Raw genomic sequence first — 27,903 nt, 5'->3', positions numbered from 1 at the left:
GGGCCCGTTAAACACCTCTCAGCACTCTGCTTTTCCGAATCCTACATCACCAAGGCTTGGCACCTAAGGGACACATACCTTCCGTCCATGACCTGTCCAGCTGCAACCTTACATACCCCCCTCCCTCTGCCCAAAGCCGGGGGGCTTGGCACCTTCCGCTAACATACAATAGCTCCTTAATAGGGCATCAGCATTCCCATGTTGTTTCCCAGGCCTATGCTCCACCTGAAAACTAAAATTCCTGTAGGGCTAGGAACCACCTAGTTACTCAGACATTGTTGCCCTTCTTCTCTCGCATCCACCACAGTTGGGCATGGTCCGACACTAACCTGAACCTTCTATCTAACAGGTAATACCTCAGAGTGTCCAACGCCCACTTGATGGCCAAACATTTTTTCCCCACTATGGAGTAGATCTTCTCACACGTGGACAGCTTCCGACTGAGGTACATTACAGGATGTTCTTCTCCATTAATCTCCTGGGATAAGACTGCTCCAAGCCCGACATCCGATGCGTCTGTCTGGACCAAAAACTCTTTGGAGAAGTTGGGCGCCACCAAGACTGGCTGTTAACAGAGGGCCAGTTTTAGTTCCTGGAAGGCTACCTCAGCTTCCAGTGACCACTTAGATATAGCTGACTTCGTCCATTTCAGAAGATCTGTCAGCGAGGCTGCTATCAAGGCAAAATTAGGGACAAATCTGCGATAGTAGCCCACGATGCCTAGAAATGCCCCGACCTACTTCTTCGAGATGGACTGTGGCCATTTCTGGATCGCCTTAACCTTATTTATTTGTGGTTTTATTTCCCCTCTACCAAACACGTAGCCCAGATACTTGGCTTCCTCCATCCCCATAGCACATTTATTTGGGTTGATGGTGAAGTCCGCCTTCCTTTGGGATTCAAGTATGGCTTGAACTTTGCCAAAATGATTTCCCCAGTCCTGGCTAAATATGACGATGTCATCTAGGTAGGGCACTGCAGACTTTTTGTGGGGTGCTAAGATCCAGTCCATGGCTCTCTGGGAAGTGGCCGGAGCTCCCTGCAACCCAAACGGCATCCTGACATACTGATAACATCCGTCTGGCGTTGAGAAGGCCGTCTTCTCCTTGGCCTCTTTAGAGAGGAGAATTTGCCAGTATCCTTTGGTGAGGTCCAGGATGGTGATGTACTGAGCTGGTCCTAACGTTTCAATAAGCTCATCTACCCTAGGCATTGGGTAGCTGTCGAACTTTGACACCTTATTTAGCTTCCTATAGTCATTGCAAAACGGCCATTCTTCCTCTGGTTTTGGCACTAAGACTATCGGACTGGACCAGCCACTCTTGGACTCTTCAGTGACTCCCAGGTTAAGCATCCGCTTCACCTCTTTCGAGATCACCTCTCTGCGGGCCTCTGGGATCCGATACAGTTTTAGGTTGACGCGAACATGAGGCTCTGTGAGTACCTCATGCTCTATGACTAGTGTTGAGCGAGCACTAAAATGCTCGGGTGCTTGAAGCTCGGGCTGAGCTCACCGTGATACTCGGGTGCTCAACCCGAGCAACGAGCCCAATGTTAGTCTATGGGAGACCCGAGCATTTTTGCGGCGGCACCCCCGGCAGTCTGTAGAAAGCCTAAAAAGTGCCCAAAACGATATTAACAGTGCTCAAGTGACATGGGGACAGCATGGGGATCACCACAGGAAGCATTTCTGACCCCCAGGTCACTGCTGTCAACAATGTGGTCAGAGGTATTAAGCCACTTTTACGGGCTCACAATAAAACGTTCAAAAACAAAATTGAAACTGTTTTCCTGTGAAATATGTTAAGGAACATCCTTTCCAGGGTAAAGACTTGTGTATAAGGTAAAATAAATAACCAAAAATAAAGAGGATTTAGATGAAAAAAAGGATTTTTCCTGGCCCCTGAGACGTGGGGCTAAGTCTAGCAGCAACAGCATACAGGACTGTAGTGCAGTGTTTGTTGGTATAACCACTGCATCTCCTATACAGTCTGCCTGCCTGATATCTGGGATGGATATTAGTCCTCAGAAGGACTGTTTGTTTGATTTTGCAGGCTTTAGAGACCCTACACTACCTATTTCGCAGTATAAATCTCTCCCTAGCTCAGCAGCACTCTCCCTACACTGTCTGATCTGGAACGACTGTGTCCAAGATGGCGGCGCCTGGTTTTAAATACTCGAGGTGACGCTGTGCGGCCAGCCAATCACTGTAATGCCCACAACCAACATGGCTGCGGCATTATAGTGACTGGCTGGCAATCGCTGCATGTTTATTGGCTCTGTAAATAGCGCCAAAAATGCTGGGCGGAGACCCGAGCTCCTGCCCGAGTAACCCGAAAATGCTCGGTGCTCGCCGAACATCCCGAGTAGTGAGATGCTCAGGCGAGTACCCAGCAGTGTCGTGCATGCTCGCTCAACACTATCTATGACCTGAGTGAGCCCTGGCAACTCCGAAAACAGGTCTTTATTTCACTGCAACAGCTCCTGACATTGCTGTTTCTGTGAGCAGGACAAGGTGACTGCCACCTTAACATCTTCTGCATTGACATCAGACTTGTCTGCTAGAAAAGGAGCTTCCACGGGTTCTCTGTCCTGCCACGATTTAATCAGGTTAACATGGTAAACTTGGTAGGGCTTCCTCTTCCCTGGTTGGTGAATTTTATAGTTGACTTCCTCAACTTTCTCTACCACCTCATAGGGGCCCTGCCACTTGGCCAGGAACTTGCTCTCCACTGTGGGCACTAGCACAAGTACTCGATCTCCTGGGTTGAACTGTCTCGCCCAGTCTGACCTATTATATACCCTGGACTGTGCCTCCTGTGCCTTGAGGAGGTGCTCCTTCACAATGGGCATCACGTTGGCAATCCTCTCTTGCATTTGGGCAATATGCCCCACCACGATCCTATAGGGAGTGGTCTCAGCTTCCCAGGTCACATCCAGGAATCCTTGAGGGTGCTGGCCATAAGAGTAGTTCAAACGGGGAGAAACCTGTGGAGCTTGGGGAACCTCCCTGATGGAGAACAACAGATAGGGAAGCAGACAGTCCCGGTCTCGGACATTCTTCTCCACTGCTTTCCTCAACATCGCCTTCAAGGTTTTGTTAAACCTCTCCACCAGTCTGTCAGTCTGGGGATGGTGCACTTAGGTTTTCAGTTGTGCAATCTGCAGTGTCTTGCACAAGTCCCTCTTGACCTTCAACATAAATGGAGTCCCTTGGTCCGTTAGAATCTCCTTAGGCAACCCCAGTCTGGAAAATATATGGACCAACTCCCGGGCTATACACCTGGCGGGGGAGTTTCGTAGAGGTACGGCCTCCGGATACTGTGTAGCATAAACTAATACCACCTGGATATACTGATGCCCCCGGGCAGACTTGACCAGGGCTCCACTAAATCCATCGCTATGCGTTCAACTGGGACCTCGATAACAGATAGTGGTACTAGGGGATTGCAGAAGTGGGCCATCGGGGAGGTTAGCTAGCATGTGGAGCAGGAACGACAATATCTCATTATTTCTCTGTAGCATCCTGGCCAGTAGAATCTCTGGAGGATCTGTTCCTCTGTCTTATCTGCCCCCTAGTGACCATCCAACACATGGGAATGAGCTATGTCTAACACCCTGCATCTATAGGGCCCTGGCACCAGTAACTGCTCTATTACCTCACCACTTGGCTTGACTACTCTATACAGCAAATCCCCATTCACAGCAAAATGAAGGAACTGACTGTCGGCCCCCGGCTCCTGAGGCACCCCATTTAACACTGTAACATTTTTGAACGACCCTTTAAGAGTTAAGTCCCTAAGTTGGGCAGTTCTAAAGTTTTCCTCGGATACCTCCAGCTCAGGGATGTTGGCCTCAGGGGATGCTACCTCATCCTTGTCGCCAACAAACACAAACATGGGAAACTCATCTACTGTGGTCTGCGGCGAGGTTTCTTTAGGGGTAATCTGACTGTTGTCCGAGCAACCAGGCATACCCACTTTCCTCCACATGTCCCAGAACAATACAAAGTCCCGTCCAATTGTTATGAGGTGCAATAACTCCTTGACGAACCCCACTTCATGAGACGCGTTGCCACAGTCCGTGCATACATCCACCTGGGCCACAGAATAGTTCTTAGCGTCCCCATAGATACACCGGACACCCACCACCTTCCCAGGAACCAGCCGATGAGGGAGTGTGGCCTGAGTCCAAGAGAACAGACACTTGCACCTCGTTTACGGACACTGCACGCCTGAGGGCCCTTGCCATGTTGAGGAACCGCACTGCAGACGGGGTAGGCCAAATAGGAACAATGCCGTCCCATGTTGCAGCCCATTGGCTCAGAGTTCATGGGACACCAGGCGGCTATATGGCCAGGGGCATGACATCTCCAACAGAGGATGGATTGGGACTGATTACCCAGCTGCGATTCAGCTGCCTACTGGGACTTTGGATGCCCACCCAGTGAGGATTTAGTCCCCTTCTTTTGGGAGCCATGCCCCTTTTGGGAACCCGAGAAAGGTGACCTAACCCCTGCTTGACCACTCAGGGAACCCTCTACCGCCCGGTACCTCTCCACTAGGCCCACCAGGTCGTCTGCATTTTGGGGATCTCCCTGGCCAACCCAGGACTGAATCGGCTTCGGCAGAGAGTGGATAAACCGATCAATGACCACTCTTAACAATCTGGGCTAGGGGATAGGTCTCTGGCTGCAGCCACTCCTGGACCAGGTGCAGAAGGTCAAACATTTGTGACCGGGGAGGTTTGTCCCTGTGAAAGTCCCAGTGGTGGACTCGTTGTGCCCTGACTGCTAAGGTTACGCCCAGCCACGCCAGGATCTCAGCCTTAAGTTTGCTATACTCCTTAACGTCTTGCAGGACCAAATCAAAGTACGCCTTCTGTGGTTCCCCAGTCAGATATGGCGCTAGAACCTCTGCCCACTGCTCCAGTAGTAGTCTTTCACGGTCTGCTACTCTCTCAAACACAGCCAGAAATGCCTCGATGTCATTCCCCGGAGTCATCTTTTGCAACGCCCCTCTCACGGTTTTCCTCACCTGGGTCTCGTAGCATCAGCTTGAAGGTGGTGCTCCTTCTCTGACACAGACAGCCTCTGCTGATGCTGTAATTGGAATTGCTGCGTCAACAGTTTATTCGTCTCCTGCTGAACTTGTTGCTGCTGCATATTCGCCTGTACCAGTTGTTTTATAAGCTCCTCCATGGTTACAGGCTGCGCTTGTACTGCTACAGCTGCCTTGACCCAAGACATGTGGTTTCCAGGCAGAAATCATCTGTCCTCTAGGACTTCTGCCTGCATTCAAAGCACCAATTTGTGAGGGGTCAACTCTGTGGTAGACGCAGGTTCACACAGGGATGCAGTTCGCAGGTTCAAACAAACTGGTGGTTTATTAAGTGTCCATAAACCAGGCAGGAAAGAAAAATATCAGCCTCTTTCAGGATTTAAAAAGGTATAACAGAGCAAAACTCAAAATAACAAGTCTATACAGCACGGCCTCAGCCGTGCAAGTACTTTTCTCTGCCTTCTGCAGGGCTTGAGCAGCACATTCTGCTCACCTTGCAACACACACAGCCAGAGTGAGATAGCTTAAGCTGCTTTAAATCAGACCTTCCAAGACCTGGACTGAAGGTAAGTGAGCAGCCGATCCTACCCAGCTCTTTCAGCTGCTCGTAAAACCCAGCCCCATAATCCGGGCCCATTAAACACCTCTCAGCACTATGTGTGCTGGAGCTTGCTTTTCCGAGTCCTACATTACTGAGGCTTGGCACCTCGGGGACTCATACCTCTCGTCCACAACCTGTCCAGCTGCAACTTTACAACATATACAGGTGCTTCTCCCAAAATTAGAATATCATCAAAAAGTTAAATTATTCCAGTTCTTCAATTCAAAAAATTCACAAAGTGGCTATAAGCCATAATCATCAACATTAACAGAAATAAATACTTGAAATAGATCACTCTGTTTGTAATGACTCTATATAATATATGATTTTCACTTTTTGTATTGAAGAACTGAAATAAATTAACTTTTTGATGAGTCTAATTTTGTGAGAAGCACCTGTGTGTGTATATATATATATATATATATATATATATATATATATATACAGTACAGACCAAAAGTTTGGACACACCTTCTCATTGAAAGATTTTTCTGTATTTTCATGACTATGAAAATTGTACATTCACACTGAAGGCATCAAAACTATGAATTAACACATGTGGAATTATATACTCAACAAAAAAGTGTGAAACAACTGAAAATATGTCTTATATACTAGGTTCTTCAAAGCAGCCACCTTTTACTTTGATGACTGCATTGCACACTCTTGCCATTCTCTTGATGAGCTTCAAGAGGTAGTCACCGGAAATGTTTTTCACTTCATAGTTGTGCCCTGTCAGGTCTAATAAGTGGGATTTCTTGCCTTATAAATGGGGTTGGGACCATCAGTTGTGTTGTGCAGAAGTCAGGTGGATACAAAGCTGATAGTCCTACTGAATAGACTGTTAGAATTTGTATTATGGCAAGAAAAAAGCAGCTAAGTAAAGAAAAACGAGTGGCCATCATTACTTTAAGAAATGAAGGTCAATCAGTGCGAAAAATTGGGCAAACTTTGAAAGTGTCCCCAAGTGCAGTTGCAAAAACCATCAAGCGCTACAAAGAAACTGGCTCACATAAGGACCGCCCCAGGAAAGGAAGACCAAGAGTCACCTCTGCTTCTGAGGATAAGTTTATCCGAGTCACCAACCTCAGAAATCGCAGGTTAACAGCAGCTCAGATTAGAGACCAGGTCAATGCCACACAGAGTTCTAGCAGCAGACACATCTCTTCAACAACTGTTAAGAGGAGACTTTGTGCAGCAGGCCTTCATGGTAAAATAGCTGCTAGGAAACCACTGCTAAGGACAGGTAACAAGCAGAAGAGACTTGTTTGGGCTAAAGAACACAAGGAATGGACATTAGACCAGTGGAAATCTGTGCTTTGGTCTGATGAGTCCAAATTTGAGATCTTTGGTTCCAACCACCGTGTCTTTGTGCGACGCAGAAAAGGTGAACGGATGGACTCTACATGCCTGGTTCCCACCGTGAAGCATGGAGGAGGAGGTGTGATGGTGTGGGGGTGCTTTGCTGGTGACACTGTTGGGGATTTATTCAAAATTGAAGGCATACTGAACCAGCATGGCTACCACAGCATCTTGCAGCGGCATGCTATTCCATCCGGTTTGCGTTTAGTTGGACCATTATTTATTTTTCAACAGGACAATGATCCCAAACACACCTCCAGGCTGTGTAAGGGCTATTTGACCAAGAGGGAGAGTGATGGGGTGCTACGCCAGATGACCTGGCCTCCACAGTCACCAGACCTGAACCCAATCGAGATGGATTGGGGTGAGCTGGACCGCAGAGTGAAGGCAAAAGGGCCAACAAGTGCTAAGCATCTCTGGAAACTCCTTCAAGATTGTTGGAAGACCATTTCTGGTGACTACCTCTTGAAGCTCATCAAGAGAATGCCAAGAGTGCGCAAAGCAGTCATCAAAGCAAAAGGTGGCTACTTTGAAGAACCTAGAATATAAGACATATTTTCAGTTGTTTCACACTTTTTTGTTAAGTATATAATTCCACATGTGTTAATTCATAGTTTTGATGCCTTCAGTGTGAATGTACAATTTTCATAGTCATGATAATACAGAAAAATCTTTAAATGAGAAGGTGTGTCCAAACTTTTGGTCTGTACTGTACATATACACACACATCATACAGTAGGGAAAATAAGTATTTGATACACTGCCTATTTTGCTAGTCTTCACACCTACAAAGAATGGAGCGGTCTGTAAATTTTATTGTAGGTACACTTCAACTGTCAGAGACAGAATCTAAAAATAAAAACCAGAAAATCACATTGTATGATTTTTAAATAATTAAATAGAATTTTATTGCATTAAATAAGTATTTAATCACGTACCAACCAGTGTCTTTTATACAGGTAACAAGTTCAATCAATCACACTCCAACCTCTTCACGATGGCCAAGACCAAAGAGCTGTCTAAGGCTATGTTCACACGTTGCGTTTTTGCAGTGTTTTTTTCTGCAAATTTTCAGCTGTGTTTTACAGTACCAGCAAACTCTGAGATTTCAGAAACTTATGCACACATGTTGTTTTTTTCTGACTGTTTTGTCAAAGGGCTGAGTTTTTGCAAATTGCAGCATGTCACTTCTTTCAGCATTTTTTCACCCATAGAAAGCAATGGGTAGTGCAAAAACACTGCAAAAACGCAGCCAAAAATGCAGGTATCAGGTTTTGCTGTGTACTTGGTGCTAAAACCTGCTGAAGTTGAATCAGGTTATTTTTTTCTGCACTAAACTTTATCAGCATGCACGAGAGACAAATGAACACTGACAAAATCACAGTAAAAAAACGCAGAAAAAAATGCCACAAAACCTGCTTTTTTACATTGCTTCTTTAATGCCAAGAGAGCCGGTTTTGTCTGCAGAAAAAAAAGCTGCAGAAACGCAACTTGTGAACGTAGCCTTAGGACACCAGGGACAAAATTGTACACCTACACAAGGCTAGGATGGGCTACAGGACAATAGGCAAGCAGCTTGGTGAGAAGGCAACAACTGTTGGCACAATTATTAGAAAATGGAAGAAGCACAAGATGACTGTCAGTCTTCCTCGCTCTGGGGCTCCATGCAAGATCTTTCCTCGTGGGGTAATGATGATTCTGAGAAAGGTCAGGAATCAGCCCAGAACTACATGGGAGGACCGGGTCAATGACCTGAAGAGAGCTGGGACCACAGTCTCAAACATCACCATCAGTAACACACTACGCCGTCATGAATTAAAACCCTGCAGGGCACGCAAGGTCCCCCTGCTCACCCCAGCACGTGTCCAGGCCCTTTTAAAGTTTGCCAATGATGATCTGGATGATCCAGAGGAGGCATGGGAGAAGGTCATCTGGTCAGATGAGACCAAAATAGAACTTTTTGGTGTCAACTTCACTTGCCGTGTTTGGAGGAAGAAGAAGGATGAGTACAACCCCAAGAGCACCATCCCAACCGTGAAGCATGGCAGGAGATGCTTTTCTGCAAAGGGGACAGGATGACTGAACTGTATTGAAGGGAGGATGGATGGGGTCATGTATTATGAGATTTTGGCAACAACCTCCTTCCCTCAGTAAGAGCATTAATGATAGGTCGTGGCTGGGTCTTCCAGCATGACAATGACCCGAAACACACAGCCAGGGAAACTAAAGAGTGGCTCCTTAAGAAGCATTTCAAGGTCCTGGAGTGGCCTATCCAGTCTCCAGACCTGAACCTAATAGAAAATCTTTGGAGGGAGCTGAAACTCAATGTGGCCCAGTGATAGCCCCAAAACCTAAGCGATCTGGAGAAGATCTGTATGGAGGAGTGGGCCAAAATCCCTGCTGCAGTGTGTGCAAACTTGGTTCAGAACTACAGGAAACGTCTGACCTCTGTATTTGCAAACAAAGGTTTCTGTATCAAATATTAAGTTCAGTTTTTCTATTGTATCAAATACTTATTTCATGCAATAAAATGCAAATTAATTATATAAAAATCCTACGAGATTTTCTGGATTTTTTTTAAGATTCGATCTTTCACAGTTGAAGTATACCTACGATAAAAATTACAGACCTCTCCATTCTGTGTAGGTGGGAAAACTTGCAAAATCGGCAGTGCATCAAATACTTATTTTCCCAACTGTATGTATGTATGTACAGTTGTGCTCAAAAGTTTACCTACCCCGGCAGAATTTTTCCTTTCTTGGCCTTGTTGCAGAGAATATGAATGAAAACAAAAAAACTTTTTCTCCACTCATGGTTATTGGTTGGATGAAGCCATTTATTGTCAAACTACTGTGTTTTCTCTTTTTAAATCTTAATGACTCATGAGCAAACTGTTCCAGTTGTCTCGTGTTTGAAGGTTGCCTCTTCCAGACGACATGTTTCAGCTCTTTCCAAAGATGCTCAATAGGATTTAGGTCAGGGCTCATAGAAGGCCACTTCAGAATAGTCCTCTTAGCCATTCTTGGGTGTTTTTAGCTGTGTGTTTTTGGTCATTATCCTGTTGCAAGACCCATGACCTGAGACTGAGACCAAGCTTTCTGACACTGGGCAGCACATTTCGCTCTAGAATCCCTTGATAGTCTTGAGATTTCATTGTACCATGCACAAATTCAAGACACCCTGTACCAGATGCAGCAAAGCAGCCCCAGAACATAACAGAGCCTCCTCCATGTTTCACAGTTGGGACAGTGTTCTTTTCTTGATATGCTTCATTTTTCCATCTGTGAACATAGAGCTGATGTGCCTTGCCAAAAACTTCCATTTTTGTCTCATCTGTCCAAAGGACATTCTCCCAGAAGCTTTGTGGCTTGTCAACATGTAGTTTGGCAAATTCCAGTCTGGCTTTTTTATGATTTTTTTCAACAATGGTGCTCTCCTTGGTTGTCTCCCATGAAGTCAAACAATGACGGATGGTGCGATCTGACACTGATGTTCCTTGAGTTTGAAGTTCACCTTTAATCTCTAGAAGTTATCCTGGGCTCTTTTGTTACCATTCGTATTATCCGTCTCTTTGATTTGTCATCAATTTTCCTCCAGTGCCACGTCCAGGGAGGTTGGCTACAGTCCCATGGATCTTAAATTTCTGAATAATATGTGCAACTGTAGTCACAGGAACATCAGGCTGCTTGGAGATGGTCTTATAACCTTTACCTTTAACATGCTTGTCTATAATTTTCTTTCTAATCTCCTGAGACAACTCTTTCCTTTGCTTCCTCTGGTCCATGTTGAGTGTGGTACACACCATGTCACCAAACAGCACAGTGAGTATCTGTGGCCCTATATACAGGCCCACTGACTGATTACAAGATTGTAGACACATGTGATGCTAATTAGTGAACATAACTTGATTTAACATGTCCCTTTTGTCACATTATTTTCAGGGGTACCATTATTCTGTCCATGCCTATTTCATGACTTTAATTTTTTTTTTTCTTCTGTGGAAGCAGGGATGAAAAGCAATGACTGACTTTCATTTGTTAATTTTCATAGATTTTTAATTTATTATTACTTTTGTCAGATTTCAGTTATTTCTGTGACGAATGGGGTTTTTTCTTTCATTAAATGAAGGGTACCAACAATTTTGACCTCGTGTGTATATAACTTCTCATGGACAGGTGGCTGAACAGTCGGGCCTCTGTCCTGCTCTGCCATTATTCACATTGAGGTCGGCTGGCACATGGTAAGGTTTTAATACTAGAGACAGGATAGGACCATCTCTATTGGGTACATCTTGTCGTGATGGGATGGGTTTTACGCTTTTTTGATCAAAATAGTGTTTACTAAGTACCGTATGTTATTTACATGTTCTATTACTATTTACTTACTACAGGGTATATGCTCTTTTTTTTCTAGGGTTTTGTCTCAAAATTTATGCAGATATTGAATATATGAAATTTAGACTGCATACAGATTATACTGCTATACTGCATATAGAAAATGTATATACCAGTGAATGCTTACAACAGACCTTAAATGAAAAATCCACATTTATTATTTGCAATGTTGTACCCCAATCTAAATGTAGTACATACTTGCTAGCTGAGTGATCACAGTGACTGGTCACATAGCTACAACTTGTATGCAGCTCCCAGTATATGATATTCACAATTATCTAAAAACAGTGGTCAGTGTAGGACAACCCCACCAGTGAGTATTTAACTGCCGCAACTGCAACTCAACACAGGCATAACAGTGCCCTTATAAAGTAAATAAGCTGTTCAAGATACCAGATCCTAGAGGGAACCTCTTTGTAATCACGGTGCTTTCTGACTAGTAGATGAGGGTCCTGAATAAGACACCACCATTTATTAACATTTCATAATAGGATATCTGAATTTTTATTTCTCCCTTTTAATGCACTGTAGATTGATACAGCGTGTCTGTCATTTCAGGAAACTTTTTACAATAAGCTGTCATGTGTATACATGAGGAATACATGAGGAATAGCACTATTTCTGTCCACCTGTGTGCAATCTAAGTGTCACATTGTCTGTCAGTATATTAACACCTTTTCTGAAAGGCCACAGAGGCTGCAACACCATTAAGCAAGAGGCACCACTAACCAAACAACACCATGAAGGAAAGGAGATCTCCAAACAGGTCAGGGACAAAGTTGTTGAGAAGTACAAGTCGGGATTGGGTTATAAAAAATATTCTAATCTCTGATGATCCCCTAGAGCACCATCAAATCAATTATCATCAAATGGAAAGAACATGGTACCACAACAAACCTACCAAGAGAAGGCTGCCCACCAAAACTCTCAACCCAGACAAGGAGGGCATTAATCAGAGAGACAGCACAGAGACCAAAGGTAACCCTGAAGGAGATGCCGAGTTCCCAAGCAGAGACTGGAGTATCTGTCAATAAGACCACAATAAGTCTTTCACGCCATAGAGGTGGCCCTTATGGAAGAGTGGGCAGAAAAAAGCATTTACTTACACACAAAAATTGTGAAGCTCATTTTGAGTTTGCCAAAAGACATGTGGAAGACTCCCCAAATGTATGGAGGAAGGTGCTGTGGTCAGATGAGACCAAAATTGAACTTTTTGGCCTCCAAGGTAAACACTATGTCTGGCACTAAAACAACACAGCTCATGACCTCAAGAACAGTGAAATGTGGTGGCGGCATCATGATGTGGGGATGTTTTTCTGCAGCAGGGACAGGGAAAATGGTCCAAGTCGAGGGAAAGATGGATGGTGCGAAATACAGGGATATTGTTGAGCAAATCCTATTTCAGTCTGTCAGTGATTTAAAAAACAAACAAACCAAAGACAGAAACATAATATGCAAATACCCTGCAATAAATAAATAAACAACAATAATGCATGAAAATAATATAGTATACTTAGTTAACATAATTTTGATCAAAATAATGCAAAAGCCATACCACCACATCACGGTGACCCTATTTGGGGCAGTCCTAACTCTAATATTTAAAACCTTACCGTTTGTCAAGTGACATGCATGTGGATAAGGGCTGAGAAAGACCAAGCCCAGCTAGTAGACACACAGACATGTGGAACAAGATGAATAGAATTTACAGCTCAAGGAAAAGGCAGGCCCCACCTTTATATGTACAGTACACACTAACTGAAAAAAACAACAAAAAAATGGTTTCAAATATTAGAGTTAGGACTGTCCCAAAATAGTGTCACCAAATAACCCAGTTCATTTTTTTCTGTCAGTGATTTGAGACTGGGACAAAGGTTCACCTTCCAACAAGACAATGACCTAAAGCATACTGATAAAGCAACACTCAAGAGGTTTAAGGGAAAACGTGTAAATGTTTTGGAGTGGCCTAATCAAAGCCCAGACCTTAATCCAATTGACAATCTGTGGTCAGACTTGAAGATTGCTGTTCACCAGAGGAAGCCATCTAACTTGAAGGAGCTGAGGCAGTTTTGCCTTGAGGAATGGGTAAAAATCCCAGTGGCAAGATGTAGAAAGCTCAAAGTGACCTATCCAAAGCAGCTTGCAGCTGTAATTGCCGCAAAAAAAGGAGACTCTACAAAGTACTGACTTTAGGGGGGTGAATAGTTATGTACACTGAAGTTTCCAGTTATTTTGTCCTATTTGTTGTTCGCTTCACAAAAAATAGAAAACCAAATGTTCACAGTTGTATGAATGTTCTTTACATGAACTGATGCAAACCCTCAAAAAAGACAGTGAAATTCCAGGTTGTGAGGTAGCAAAACACAAAAAATGACAAAGGGAGGTGAATACCTTCGCAAGCCACTGTATACTATTGATTTATGCAGTTTGTAGAAATGACAGAGACCATTTCAATCCCAATACATTGTTCACAATTATCTATGTTACCCTCTCCTGTTGTGCCTGTCATATGATATAGCAAAGTTATAAGCTTGAACTGTAATCTTTAGTGAAATGTACCTTAAAGCACATATGCTGAGATGATTCGAATATATTTATTTTCAAAGCTGCCACCCATATCTTCTAATTTACCTTTCTTCTTTGAAGTACCTGAACCCTGCAGCTTTGTACTATCTCTGGAATGTTTTCATAACCTTAGTCTCTCCCATCTAATATATTATCCCATTTCTAGTATGTATGTTCCTGCCTTCCAATAGCTTATGACTCACATGTTTTTTATTAAAAGTTAATTTTCCATAGGGAAAGAGTCCTCCATACCCATGCTCAAGGCAGTAGTTAGCATATAGGCATTGTCATAACATTTAGCCATCGTAACCATATGAATTCCGCAATAAAGATAATGCAGATGAGGATTTTAGATAATAAGCAAATTAAAACGTAACATTTTTATGGTATGTTCATCAAAATGATGACTAAAAATGTCCAATTTTTGGGCATGTAAGCCACATCCACATACACCTTTCACTCTGGAAAAAAAAACACTTTTTAAGTACAACCAGGGCGTCAGAAATGATCTATACTGATCAGGAGATCAGTGCGATAACACCCTTTTAGGTGTTAGAAGAAACCCAAAAATGTGTTTCACATCCAGACTTCCTTTCCTAGTATATGAATAGACAATATATATTCTATGTAAAGTACCTGAGGTCACCTGGAAGGCTAGACTGAGCATCAATAGGAGGAATTCAGAAGGGGAAGGCATAGCTAAATACCGTGCAATGTCTGCAGCCTGTAGAAATAAAGAGAAACCACAAGTTAGAAGATTCAAAAGTAAGTAAACCAAATACCTACAGCAATCTTATAACATGTCATTACTCTTGGCGTAACAAAGTTAACACTTGGAGTCTGATTTGGGGTGGTCCGAAATACAACCTGTACAGTGCATTGTGAAAGTATTTGGTCCCCTTGAACTTTTCTACCTTTTGCCACATTTCTGGCTTCAAACATAAAGATATAAAATTCACATTTTTGGGGGAAGAATCAACAACAAGTGGGACACAATCGTGAAGTGGAACGAAATTTATTGGCCATTTTAAACTTTTTTAACAAATTCAAAACTGAAAAGTGGGGCGTGCAATAGTATTCGGCCCCTTTACTTTCAGTGCAGCAAACTCACTCCAGAAGTTCAGTGAGGATCTCTGAATGATCCAATGTTGTCCTAAATGACTGGTAATGATAAAAATAATCGACCTGTGTGTAATCAAGTCTCTGTATAAATGCACCTGCTCTGTGATAGTCTCAGGGTTCTGTTTCAAGTGCAGAGAGCATCATGAAGACCAAGGAACACACAAGGCAGGTCCTAGATACTGTTGATGCTTTGTTTTAGAATCCCCAGTGCATGCTGGGAATACTCAAACTAAGCGTCATAAGGGGGCAGAGGCTGCAATCAATGCCACAGCTCATGCCCCCTCCCAGAAATGAAGTGTCATCAGTGATGCTCATTTCAGGGACTGGGCTAGTCCCTGCCCACTGTGCACTGTGAACAAAAACAGTACACTCTCTCGCCGGCTCAGATCAGTAGTAACGAGTTGGCACCAGAGCGCACTGTCATTGTGTGTTGTACGACGAATACTCGGCTTTCAGAGACCAGTGCCGCCCCCGCAATTGACATCACTTTCATTTAGGATAAAAATTAAGTTGTATTTCGGATCACCCCTTTAAGATTCAATTCTCCTGGAGTAAGATGTGCCCAAATCATAAAGACGAGTGCACCTCAATGTATTAAAGGCATCTTACAGCTGCCATTGCCCAACATTCTGTCTTAACTTGCATCACTTTTTTGGCATAAATTCTGATTATTTTGTTGGGCCACACACACCACATCATTCCCATTAAGAGCCACACGCTTTTCTTAAGGTTTGCACCAAAACATGTTTTGCGAAACTACAGGTTATGCAATTATTTGACGACATTTCAAACAGTTTTACACCAGATTTTTAGCACAAATTGATGAATTGCCCCAATGACATTTAGATTTCTGAAAATTGGAAAAACAATTTATGGATAAGGGAAAGTTCTAAAAAGACAATCCTTTCACGTCTAAGGCATTTATTTCAAAACTTTTCCTCTCACCACAATTCCAATCCTATCACCATTATAGTTTAGAGCGGTTTAAGCACAAGTTTTAATAGGACAAATTTAAAAAATCCTCAAATACGCTCAAAACAATAAAATCCTAAGTGGAATGGGCAAAGCTTTCTCCTATTGTGTGTATAACTCTACTCAATCAGTATTGTTCAACCCATTTTTCTATCAATGGACAAGCCGATTCAGTGAGTTTAGCTACAATATAGTCTTTTATTGTTTTGTGTGTACAGTAATTAAGGGTCTTTGGTGCTATTAAAGGGGTTTTTATGCTCTCTAAAATTCTGCAAAATGGTGATTACTACATCAATGTCAATCTTCTACATCAAATTTATTACTAAAAAAATTATATCAATGTTTCTCCTTAATTATTTTCTTTCATGATACAGTATGTATGGACAAGAAATACTAGCATTATTACTATTCTACTTCTTCTGAATGCACTTCAATGGATACTAGAAAAGGATGAAGGGTGGACAGCATCCAGGTGACAGTGATTTCAATTATATGTTGCTCCCATTCATCATATAACGAATATCTCACTTATGGACAGGAATATCTTATTACTGCTAACTATGGGCATTGGGCATATCTTCCAGGGTAGCAGGCATTGCAGCTGCTTTGGGTCTTGGCAACTAAGGGGTTCGCCTCTAGTTAGAGTTTAGGGGCAGCTAGTGATAAATGTACATGATAGGAAAAGAAAGTGGAAAAAGGAATGATGATCACAGGGTGTAACAAGGATAGAAAAGAGGAAAAGGCACAGGAGGAATGGCAACTATTTCAAGTGTTGCTATAGGGCCATATATATATGGTTACTTTTGGATTCTACCAGGGGCATGAATAGAAGAAAGAGGGGTCTGCATCATTTTCACCACTTAGCATCAAAAACGATATGAATGGCCCCATAGCATCTCCATGGTCCGCCTGAAGAAGATCGCTTAGATAGTCACTGCTGTCGGAGAAATAGAAAGTGATCCACTCTTATAACTGTGGAGTCTACCGCTCGGCTCATCCATGGGAGCTGTGCCCTGTCATTATGGCAATGACAGACACTTGTACATACATAGTAGCTTATACTCGTTACAACTACTACTCAGACCACCGCTACAAATTATCACTATCCTACAGCCAGAATGATAACATACAAAGTACAGTTTTCTTCATTGAGCACATTTTCAAACACCAATAGGATAAACTGAGAATAAAAGGAGGTCACACAAGCTAAACTTGGTAGTGTAATTTACAATGACGTTAAGTCGCTGTCGTTCCAGTGGTCATAACCTGCTGCAATGTGTTAATCTGAATGTAAACCAAGGAAGGCTTCTTCTATAGGTGCAATGTATACTACAGATCTGTGTTAATCTCAGAAGGGCTGCCCACAGATTGATGCTGTCACTAATGTCTCGTTATCCAGGGGATTAGCATCTTTAGAGCTGTAGACCCCCCCCCTGTGTGACTGAGCGTGACACATAGGAATCCTGCATGTGTGACAAGATCATCTGCAGGCCAGCATTGTGCGTATGATAAATGAATGGCACGCCAGGGTTAGCCGGGGGGCATATGACCAGTTCACCTTTTACACTGAGGACCAGTATAATGGTATACAAAGCCAGTCAGTTCACAATATTACATCATTCTGTGTCATCTGGGTGGACAGTCCTGCAATATTAGACACACATCATCATGAATAATATCATAAATACACTGAGACACATTAAAGTATGGAGATATTATAAGAAAGTCAAATTACAAACCTCAAATAGAAAATAGAGTTATAAGAGCACCCAGTCTCGGACTGGACCACAGGAGAACAGGGGAATCCCCTGGTGGCCCCCCAACACCTACATGAGCAGTGTTTGGCAAAGTGCAAGTAATGCAACACGTACACATAAGGGCAACATCTAACCTGTCACTTAGCAATCTACCCAGTCATTAGTATATAGAAACACGGGAAAATTTGTGAACAAGGGTCAGTAATATTGCATATAGCTGAACATTGGGCCACCAGAATCAATTTCACTGGCTGGCTCTTGACCCCCAGTCCAATACGGATAGCATCCTTGTTATTAGGGTACCCTATGTAACAGCATGATGAATGCCATACCATCTATTGGAATCATAGTCTATATTTTGAATGCATTCAATTCCATCTCTGCAATAAAGATCATTTAAAGATAGCTCGCATGTAGCATCGCAGTTCTAGCAATATCATGTCATTCATTCCCAAATTTATACATTACATTCTATGCATTCTGCATAAATATATAAATATATATAATAAGCAATAGCGAAAAATGCAAGTTTAATTTAGCCTGGTAAGTAATGGTAAGCGCTGATTCATACTTACTACTGAGTATCTCAGTGACCTTGGGGATGGTGGTGGCCCTTTTTTGTTCTTGGCATGGCCTGACTTCGTTATAGTATGGTTTTCTCCATAATTAGGTAGAAGGGTCACATGGACCTTCCAGTAAAGGTGCTGGCCGGAAAAGAGAAAGAAGCAGAAAGGAGACTCAGAGCTCAGAGAGCTTAAAGTAATACCAATGTGGGGAGGGAAGAGCATCTGCTATGGAAAGGAGGAGGTGGAAGGTGCACATAATGCTAGAGAAAAGTAGGGAAAGTGTAACAATGCATGAATCGTGCATATTGCTGGCACTGAACTGCAAATCTATGCTACAATTGTACAATGACAGACACAAAAATTGGGGCATATGTAGAGGAGTGATGATTCAAAAATGTCTGTTGCTTTCTATCAAGAGTTAAGAGGCTCGACCCATGGGTTAATTACATCATATTCTAATGTTGGCTAAAGTGGTTCCAGGGAGGAAGGAGATGAAGCTATCCTGAGTTGTCTCCTTCTCTTTATGGACTATATAGCATTCACAGAGACTACCGTCATGGTATATTACCACCTTGGCTTAGAATTTAATTCTTTTCATTGATAATGATTAATGAGTATTATTTGGCTTGCTGTTTAAGTCTTAACAAATTCCCTTTTGTTAACTTTGTAAAGTTAATCTATATATTCACATAAAAAAGAGTTATTGGCTGGAGTAGATATTTCATGAATTAATAAGGGCACAAGGATGTCCTGAAATGGGAATCATTTATTGAATCAAATATAAGAAGCTAACACAATATTAATAGAAAATTTTTCACATGGCACATACCACAGGAATAAGTGGCCAAGAATGGAGTTTGTGTAGGCAAAATAATTATAGTCAAAAAACTTCTAAAAGGAAGTAGTAAATCATAAACCCCAGATTGTTCTATGATGTGGTTACACAGAAATTATACACTTTTATCGGGCCAGGTCAGTCTCATCAACACATTTACAATTTTTCTCCAGGCGAGGTAAATTCATGAATGTCCATCTCACAGATGATGGCAGTGAGTCCAGTTATTCGAACACTTGTAGTTACTAAGTATTTTGGCTCACTGGCTTGCAGCCCTCACATAAGGTGGAGACTTGGTGTTTTCAATACTTTTAGGGCCGTTTCATCAGAGCTCTTTCTCCACTATTCTGGCATAAAAAGCTTTTAAAAGTTGCTAAATATTGAGGTTGTGATAAAATTTTGTGACTGGCGTTCTCCATTTTTGCCCATCTCCAACAATGAGGGCGTAACTGCCACTCGCTATGCCACAAATCTTTCTACAACAGTGACTGGAGTAGGATTTGTTGTGAGGCGCACACGCCCCTTGTCTGACGGTCCTGGATCAGAGGCATGCACCGCTCTTAATGAATCAGCACCTTCGTTTTCATAGTGTCCTAATGGTTAGTTGTCACCTCCAGTGCCAAGAAAATCCTACATAAGAGAGCACCAATATAGCACTGCTATTCTTAAAGTAATATATTAAAAGCATTCATGTCACTGCTTTTATGAAATGAATGCTGTTAAAATATTACTTTTATGAGTGTAATAATCCACCTGGAAGCCTTAGTGACAGGAATAAGACCAGGACCAGAACAGAGAAAAGTTGCTGAGGTTCCAGAAACAACTAGTAAAAAGGATATCCTGGTGTATCAAATTGCCAAAGTGGTACAGACCCTGTGATAGAGAGACTTTTACATCATCTGGTTATCTGTTTCTTTAGAAGGCAGTACCATGTTCACCTGTCAGTGGCATAGGCATACATTAATGGGAACCTGTCACCAGTTTTGTGACATAGTAGCTAAAAATATCACCTTATTCAGTATCTGAGCTGCATTCCCTAAATCCTTATATAACTCCCTGACTCCCCCTGTATACCCCCGAAAAAAACTTTTTAATGTCTCCTGCATTGTATGCTAATCTTCTCGGTCCGGTCCGATGGGAGATGCTTCGGGCCTCCAGTGCACATGGCCAATGTTACACATGGAGCAATGGTCTGCGTGGGCTAAAAATCACACCATGCACTACGTTTAGTCCGTTTTACGGACCAAACCATATGCAGATGAGCACATGGAGCTGCACACAGACCCATTTACGTCCACAATCTGCGGGCTGGACTGACCCGAGTTTTAGTACGACCATCTGAACCCGGCCTAAATGACAAGAGCCGTACAACTGTTTGTGTTAGGTTTAGTGAAGTCATGTTTGTGTATTATTGTTACTCAGGTAACACAAACTTTTTCTTGCAACTGAAACACAAACAGTAATAGCATCAGATGGCAGCTTATGAACAAAGGTGCTGACTGATTCCCTATTTTTTTGCACATTTTATAATGTTACATTTATTACACACAATTTATTGCATACAGTTTTATCTGTTTTAGTATTTTTTTCATCTTTAGCAATTATATTAGAGTACTAAAATTCATTACATATAGCATTAATTGCCATTTAGTATCTGTGAAATTATTTTATTGGTCGTGCGATAATTAGTCATTTTATTGTGTTTTTTAATAGTTGTATTAGGCAGGTATGTCCCTGCCACACTTCATGTTTATTAGCGTTTGTCCTGTTCTATCTAGATACAATCTTTTTATAGTTACAGAGTAGGGATGAGCGGACCTGTGGAAGTTCGGGTTCTGGTGCCCAACCCAAACTTTAATCCAAAGTTTGATTTGGGTACCAGAACTATTCCCGAACTTGAACCAGAACCCGCACCCCTCTCTCTCTCACTGTCTCTCACTCTCTCCTTCCTCCCAAACATCAAAACGGACTTCTGGGAGAAGTCCGTGTCCGGTATGAACTTTTAAGTTTGGATTCGCTTATCTCTATTAGAGAGTATTTATATTGGATTTCTCAACATATAACACAATAATAGAACATTGCCGAGACCAAAGTGATTTACAGAGGTTTTGTAATAACAGAACGAGGAGCATAACTACATTGATGTATATATGTATGCTCAGGTTATATCTGGGGTAAAGTTCAAATACTGTTACACTTGTTTGTGGTATCTATGGTCATTTTAATATGTGCTTTAAATGTTTCTTTTATAATCTGGATTAATAATGTTTGTTTTCTAGACCACAAATGGAAGTGGTTGCACAGTGCACAGCGGTGGACACAGAATGCAGAGGGTCCCTGTGTAGAGAATGTCCCTTCCACCCCACACAATACTAGCTAAATTACACTTGATACACTTGTAATGTGGCGCGGGGTGTTAGCCGTGGGCAAGGTACTCGTGTCTTAGGCCCCATCACATTACTTGAAGGTGGGGATCCTGGCTGGGTGTGTTGACTTGTGCTGTGGGGGCACTATGCCCATGCACGCTTCATGTAGACGATGTTGCTGGTTGGCCAGGACCAGATGTTTCACAGTTCAATGAGGGAGGCCACCAGTTCAAAATAAACCTTTTACTGAACATTAACTTGGGGAGGGTTATATACAGTAGATAGCGGGTACATATCTTCTCAAACGTTTCCTTGATAATGCGCAACATTTTCCTCACACAAATTCAATCCCTTTCTCTTCTCCTTACTTGTTGTCTGTCTTCACTATTCCTCACTATTTCATCACAACCCAGCTCGACACTACAGTTCAGCTTGCAAGAGTCCTTTACTCAACCAGGGATTCCACATCCTCTTCCCCTTAGGGGAGCTATGGTGCCAATATGGCTGGTACTTATCTTTTCTACTGACGCTCTGGAACTCCCTTTGTCTTGTGTACTCCATCCTTTCTAGGTCCGTTAACCTTTAGGAGTTATAAACTCTGGGTTGTACTGATACTGTAGGTGTCCTCAGGGGCAGACACTGACAGCTTGGGGCCCCTGTGCAAGAAATGTGTCTGGGCCTCCCTCCCTACCCGCCGCTTATGATCAGGGCAATCTGGCCGTGAGACCCCCAGAGCCTTGGGCTACGTGCAATAGGCCAGGTTTCCCTCATTCTTGCCACCCTGCAAGCAGGGGCGAACATAGAAATCACAGGGCCCCATAGCAAAAGTTTTATTTGGGCCTCCCCACACCTCTAAAAAATATTTTTATTTTTTCACTGAGATAGATGCACACATATACATAAACATATACCGTACATACACTGTACATACACATATACTGTACATACACACATACCGTACATACTCACATACTGTACATACATACTATACATACACATATACCGTACATACACACATACCATACATACACACATACACTATATACATACTGGACATATATATACCATACATACACACACATATACCATACATACACACACATACTGTACATACACATATACTGTACATACACATATACTGTACATACACAGACACACAAATATGCATACACATATACCGTACATACATACATGTATACACAGATACACACACACTGTACATATATGCACAGAGATACACATTGATACACACATACCTAATCACACATATATACAGTACATACACAAATACTACTCTTCTATATCAGATGTTCAGATGAGCTGTGTAGGTCAGAGATCAGCAGGAGAGGGCTGCAGAAACTACTGTGGGGGATGCAGACACAGCAGACAGGACTGATAGGCCTCTGCTGCTGCCGTCCTGTGCAGTGAGCCCTCCTCCCCCAACCTCTTCTTTACTAGATGCTGCTGGAAGGAACAGAGGGCGCAGAATACTCACAACCACTTCTGCTCTTCCTCCACTATTGTCACCACCCCAGTGTGCTGTGTGGGCCGGGCCCCTGGTTGCAGGTGAGTACTCACCATTGGAACATGCCATGCAGGAGCCAGAGGCTGCAGCCAGTGAGCGCTCTCATCAGTGGTCTGCTGGGGAAAACGTTCATTGGCCAGCTCTCTCTCCCTGCATGACATGCCCACTTTTTGAAGTCCTGCACTCTGCGTGCCCTCTCTCCCTGGCTCTGGGTAATCAGAATGATTACAGGCGGGAGTGAGAGGGGCCCCATGCTGCTTGACACAGGGCCCGTTTCACTCCCGCCTGTAATCTTTACTAAGTGTATCCATAGTAGCCTCCAGCCCCGGTGCACCTTCACTGTCTGCACCGGCGGTATGTCTGCCCCCGGGTGTCCTGTCCCAGGACCCATCTTCAGTAAATCACTCTATCGCTCAGTCACTCTTCCTGCTTCGGATCATGCTATCTCTTTCTCCAGGTCTCCTCTCAGTGCTAGGGACACCCAAAGAATGTGGCACTGCTCACACCAGACCTTAAGTCTCTTGTCTATGCACTCTGGGCCCTATCTGCCATCTTAATAGGAAATTGCCTCTTTCCTTTCAACTTAACCCCTCCAATTTTGCTGTCATAATTGTGCTGTAATAATATTGTGCTGATGTAATGTTCTTTTGTAATAAATATGATGTTAAAGGAGTTGTTCGAGGGTAGTTCTATACTTCTATACATCTCAAAAAGAAATACACAAGTACATTTTTGTGAAATAAACCAAATCTTATTAGATCACCTTAGTTTATACCATAAAACTACAGTAAAACAATAAAAAAAAAATGTTTAGTGCAAAATTCTTGGTCCTGACTATGATGCAGTCAAGCAAGCCTACATGGATACATAGACATAAAACTAATGCCGCAGCAATGCTGATACATGTGGATGATTGCATGGAATGTAGGATTGAAATATATGCAAAATCAAAATACTTAACACAGCAATAAAGGCAACAGTATTTGTCTGTCGAGGTCACAGAACTAAGGATGTAGCAAACCCATACAGTAAAGATAAGAGGCAACACAGGTGCAAAATACTGATGAGACAACCACTCACAACCTACCAATTCATGGAGGGGCTGATTGCTTAGTATTAAAATTTCACACAAAAAAGGCTTGTATAGAGTGCTGGTTGCACACGTGTAGTACACAGTGTCTGGCTTACAGCCTATTAGTGATGCCCATACTATTCGATTAGGCGGGCTGCCCAGTGCTATATAAGTGTGACTCGCCCCCTGGGCCGTGGGGCACTCGGGACCGGTCTTCAGGGCAATGCTGGGAGTAGTAGTGGCGACCCGATCCCGTGGCTCAGGGTGGTCAGACCAGTGGTAGTCTATGATGTGCTGTTGGTAATGTCCGACTACGCCACCCGTGGATTGCGGCTATTATGAACCGCCGCTGCAAGGCAGTCCACCGAGGCTGATGGTGTGTGCAGCTGAGGTAGTATAACTCCCCACGGGCAGTGTAGAGGATGGTGGGGGTGATGGTGTAGAGAGTCCCAGTGCCGTTAGTACTGGAGGAGCAAGGAGTACACAGACAACGTACTGCAGTCCAATGTCTTTTACTCACAGTTCATATGCCCCGGGTCACTTTAGCGCCAGCAGTGACCACCCAAGCCGTGCGGTGTCCACCAGGTGAGGGACTCGGTCAACCCCCAGGCACTTCAGGAGTATGGTTCAGAGCTCCTTCCTATCCTTCCTTCGGCTCATGCCCCGCCAGTGACCAAGCTTTTGTCCAGCTCCCGCGGGTCTATGTGGGCAAACGTGGGCCCCGTTTCCCGCTACCCTATATGGTATGCCTTCCTAGCAAGGTTTAGCAAGGGGTTGCACCAAGTGATGGTCACGACCTCCGGTTCTTGGCTGAAGATTATTAGCTTCCACCAAATTGGGATCCGGTACCCTCTTCTTGCCTGACCCGTCACCCGATTCACGTTGGTCCTTAGGGTCCCTTCCACCTTCTTGTTCCTGAGCCCTTCTGTTCCTTTTCCTGTTCCTTCTCTTCTCCTCCGTTCCTTCTCCTCTCAGGCCCAGGCCTTTTCTCTAGGCCTGCCTCTGAGCAGAGCTCCTACAGAGCCTCTGCTCCCTGTCTTCTCTTCTCTCTGTACTTCCTTAATCTAAGATGGTGCCCACCTTATATACCTCCCTCTAGAACATGAGCCCAGGTGACCAGCAACCAATGGGCTCCTACCTACGCTCAGGAACCGTCCCCTCTTGCTCCTACATCACCGGGTTTTCCTCCCCCCTCCCCACTCCATCCAGGGACAGGTTCTGTCGTGCCTGCATTACTGTCTAATGGGAGCACCATTGAGCTGTCCCCCGGAAATGGGGTGTGTGTGATGCATGCAGCTACCTGACCCTGGTCCATACTCCATCCTTACCTGGGAGTGGAATATCACACCTCTGGCAGAGGTGCAATACCTCTGTAGCGACCGAGTCCTCGGGGCGCTACAAGTGCACACAATGAGGACAGACGCCCTTATTTATAGAACTTGCATATTTTGGCCAAAATATCAACCAATACTTCATGTTTAAATATAGATTTTTTTGCACGTTATATTTTTATTCAGGGTGCAGCCAAGCCCATCAATGTTGGACTTGTAAACTGTCCTGGTGGGGTGCGCTTATATAGTGCTGGGCAGCCCGCCTAATCTAATAGTATGGGAGTCAGTAATAGCTAAAATTGATATTTGTGATAATTGTAGCCTCAAATACATACATTTTAGATAAAAATAAAGAAAACTGTCCACAAACTTGAAACCCCCTTTAAGCAATAATGTCACTGAGTGGGTGGATTTCAAAGATCTATGTTGCTTTCTAACATAAGAAACTGTGATTGCCAATAATATGGAGAATTAGTGGTTAAATGCATAATTTCCATAAAGTCAGAAGCTGATTTAGGATGGAATTCCCCTTTAAGTTGCGGAAACCCCCATGGTATTTCATTGTACTGTGAGGAGTGTGACCTGAGTACAAGTAATTAAATCCAGCTGGAGCTGCGGGGTCATGTTAAATGGTCCCCCGAGAGGCTATCTGTGCTGAGAATAGAACCATGTGAGTGGGTGGACTGGGTGGACTCACATTAACATCTCTTATCTGTGACAGACTCATGCTGGAAATATTACAAATGTAGAAATAAATTGATTTCACGCAGCAAAATCCTGAAATCATTGCACATGTGGAATCCATGCCGCACACAGGATAGACATATAACCTGGTATAGAAAGGAATTCTGTAAAGAAGTTTTAATATTTTCCAACAATAAAAATCGGAAATATAAACAAAACTCCTGCGATCCTGAAACAGATCTACCTCGTATAAGAGACATTTAATTCCCTGAAATTTATGTTGTAGTTATACCACATGGGCACTAGAGGTCACTTCAGTACAATCCTCAGCTGCTTAAAGGGACAATACATTTAAAGTTCATAGATTACACTAAAAAAATATTTAGATCTGAGAGTCCTTAGTGGTTGATACCTTTTAATGGTTAACTGAAAAGATGGTAACAAATTGCAAGCTTTCGAGACTATGCAGGTCTCTTCATCAGGCTATTATAACACAAAATCTGAAGAGTCACATATTTATACACAATAAGACACAAAAATAATGCAATAGATAAGACAGGCAATGGAAAGCAGAGTTATTATCGAAGAGATAAACAGTTCTGGCTATAAATATTTTAGCAGTTAATAGATAAGGAGTGTGAAGGTTTTATTGTCCTGTGACTAGGTCCAGTGTGATGCCCCCACAGGTCTGAGGAGCACATACCTTACATTGATGTAGAATGACATAAATCCATACGACACATTCATTCCTGCTCTGAAAGTGTCTAAGGTCACCATCAGTTTATATTCCGAGATTCTTCTTTCTCTTTGAGTTTTCAAGTTACCTTTTAATACCAGTAATTTCATGTCTTTTATGCTGTGATCAGGGGAACAAAAATGCTTGGCTACAGGTAGATCTATTCAGTTTTCTTTCATTGTGCGGCGATGATGATTCATCCTTGTCCTAAGTTTTTGCCCTGTCTCCCCTACATAAAGACCCCTAGAGATCCACATTATTGCTAGTCACTAGTGTTGCGCAAGCATGCTCGACACTGCTCGGTACTCGCCCAAGCATCTCACTACTCGGGATGTTCGGCGAGCACCGAGCATTTTCGGGTTACTCGGGCGGCAGCTCGGGTCTCCGCCCTGCATGTTTGGCGCTCTTTACAGAGCCACTGAACATGCAGGGATTGCCAGCCAGTCACTGTAATTCCGCAACCATGTTGGTTGTGGGCATTACAGTGATTGGCTGGCCGCACAGCGTCACCTCGAGTATTTAAAACCGGGCGCCGCCATCTTGGACACAGTCGCTCCGGATCAGACAGTGTAGGGAGAGTGCTGCTGAGCTAGGGAGAGATTTATACTGCGAAATAGGTAGTGTAGGGTCTCTAGAGCCTGCAAAATCAAACAAACAGTCCTTCTGAGGACTAATATCCATCCCAGATATCAGGCAGGCAGACAGGCAGGCTGTATAGGAGACGCAGTGGTTATACCAGCAAACACTGCAGTCCTGTGTGCTGCTGCTGCTCAAATTGCTAGACTTAGCCCCAGATCTCAGGGGCCAGGAAAAATCCTTTTTTTCTTCATCCAAATCCTCTTTTTTTTCCTGAGTCAGACTGTACAAATACGGGTGTCACCACTGCTTCTTCCGCTGTTGTGCATGTAAGAGAACTCCATGTTGTGCGTGCAAGGCAATTCCCTGTCCATACTGC

At 43.2% G+C, this 27,903-nt stretch overlaps 1 protein-coding gene across 1 annotated transcript in view; it reads right to left on the bottom strand.

Moving 5' to 3' along the window:
• LOC141165117 (protocadherin-15-like) overlaps positions 1-23,246 on the bottom strand; it is a 112,070-nt gene extending 88,824 nt beyond the window's left edge. The window contains exons 1-3 of the mRNA XM_073650756.1: positions 23,179-23,246; positions 18,409-18,537; positions 14,619-14,706 (exon numbers count right to left, since the gene is read on the bottom strand). Coding sequence (XP_073506857.1) covers positions 14,619-14,706; positions 18,409-18,537; positions 23,179-23,181 — 220 coding nt within the window. The 5' untranslated portion in view covers positions 23,182-23,246. The remainder of the gene's footprint in view (positions 1-14,618; positions 14,707-18,408; positions 18,538-23,178) is intronic.
• Between the last annotated feature and the right edge of the window lie 4,657 nt (positions 23,247-27,903).

This window comes from Phyllobates terribilis, unplaced genomic scaffold (assembly GCF_046119375.1).
Source record: "Phyllobates terribilis strain yellow unplaced genomic scaffold, ASM4611937v1 Scaffold_11__3_contigs__length_659146591, whole genome shotgun sequence".
NCBI lineage: Eukaryota > Metazoa > Chordata > Amphibia > Anura > Dendrobatidae > Phyllobates > Phyllobates terribilis.
The sequence above is the reverse complement of the archived record's forward strand: the minus strand, read 5'-3'. Positions and strand labels throughout refer to the sequence as shown.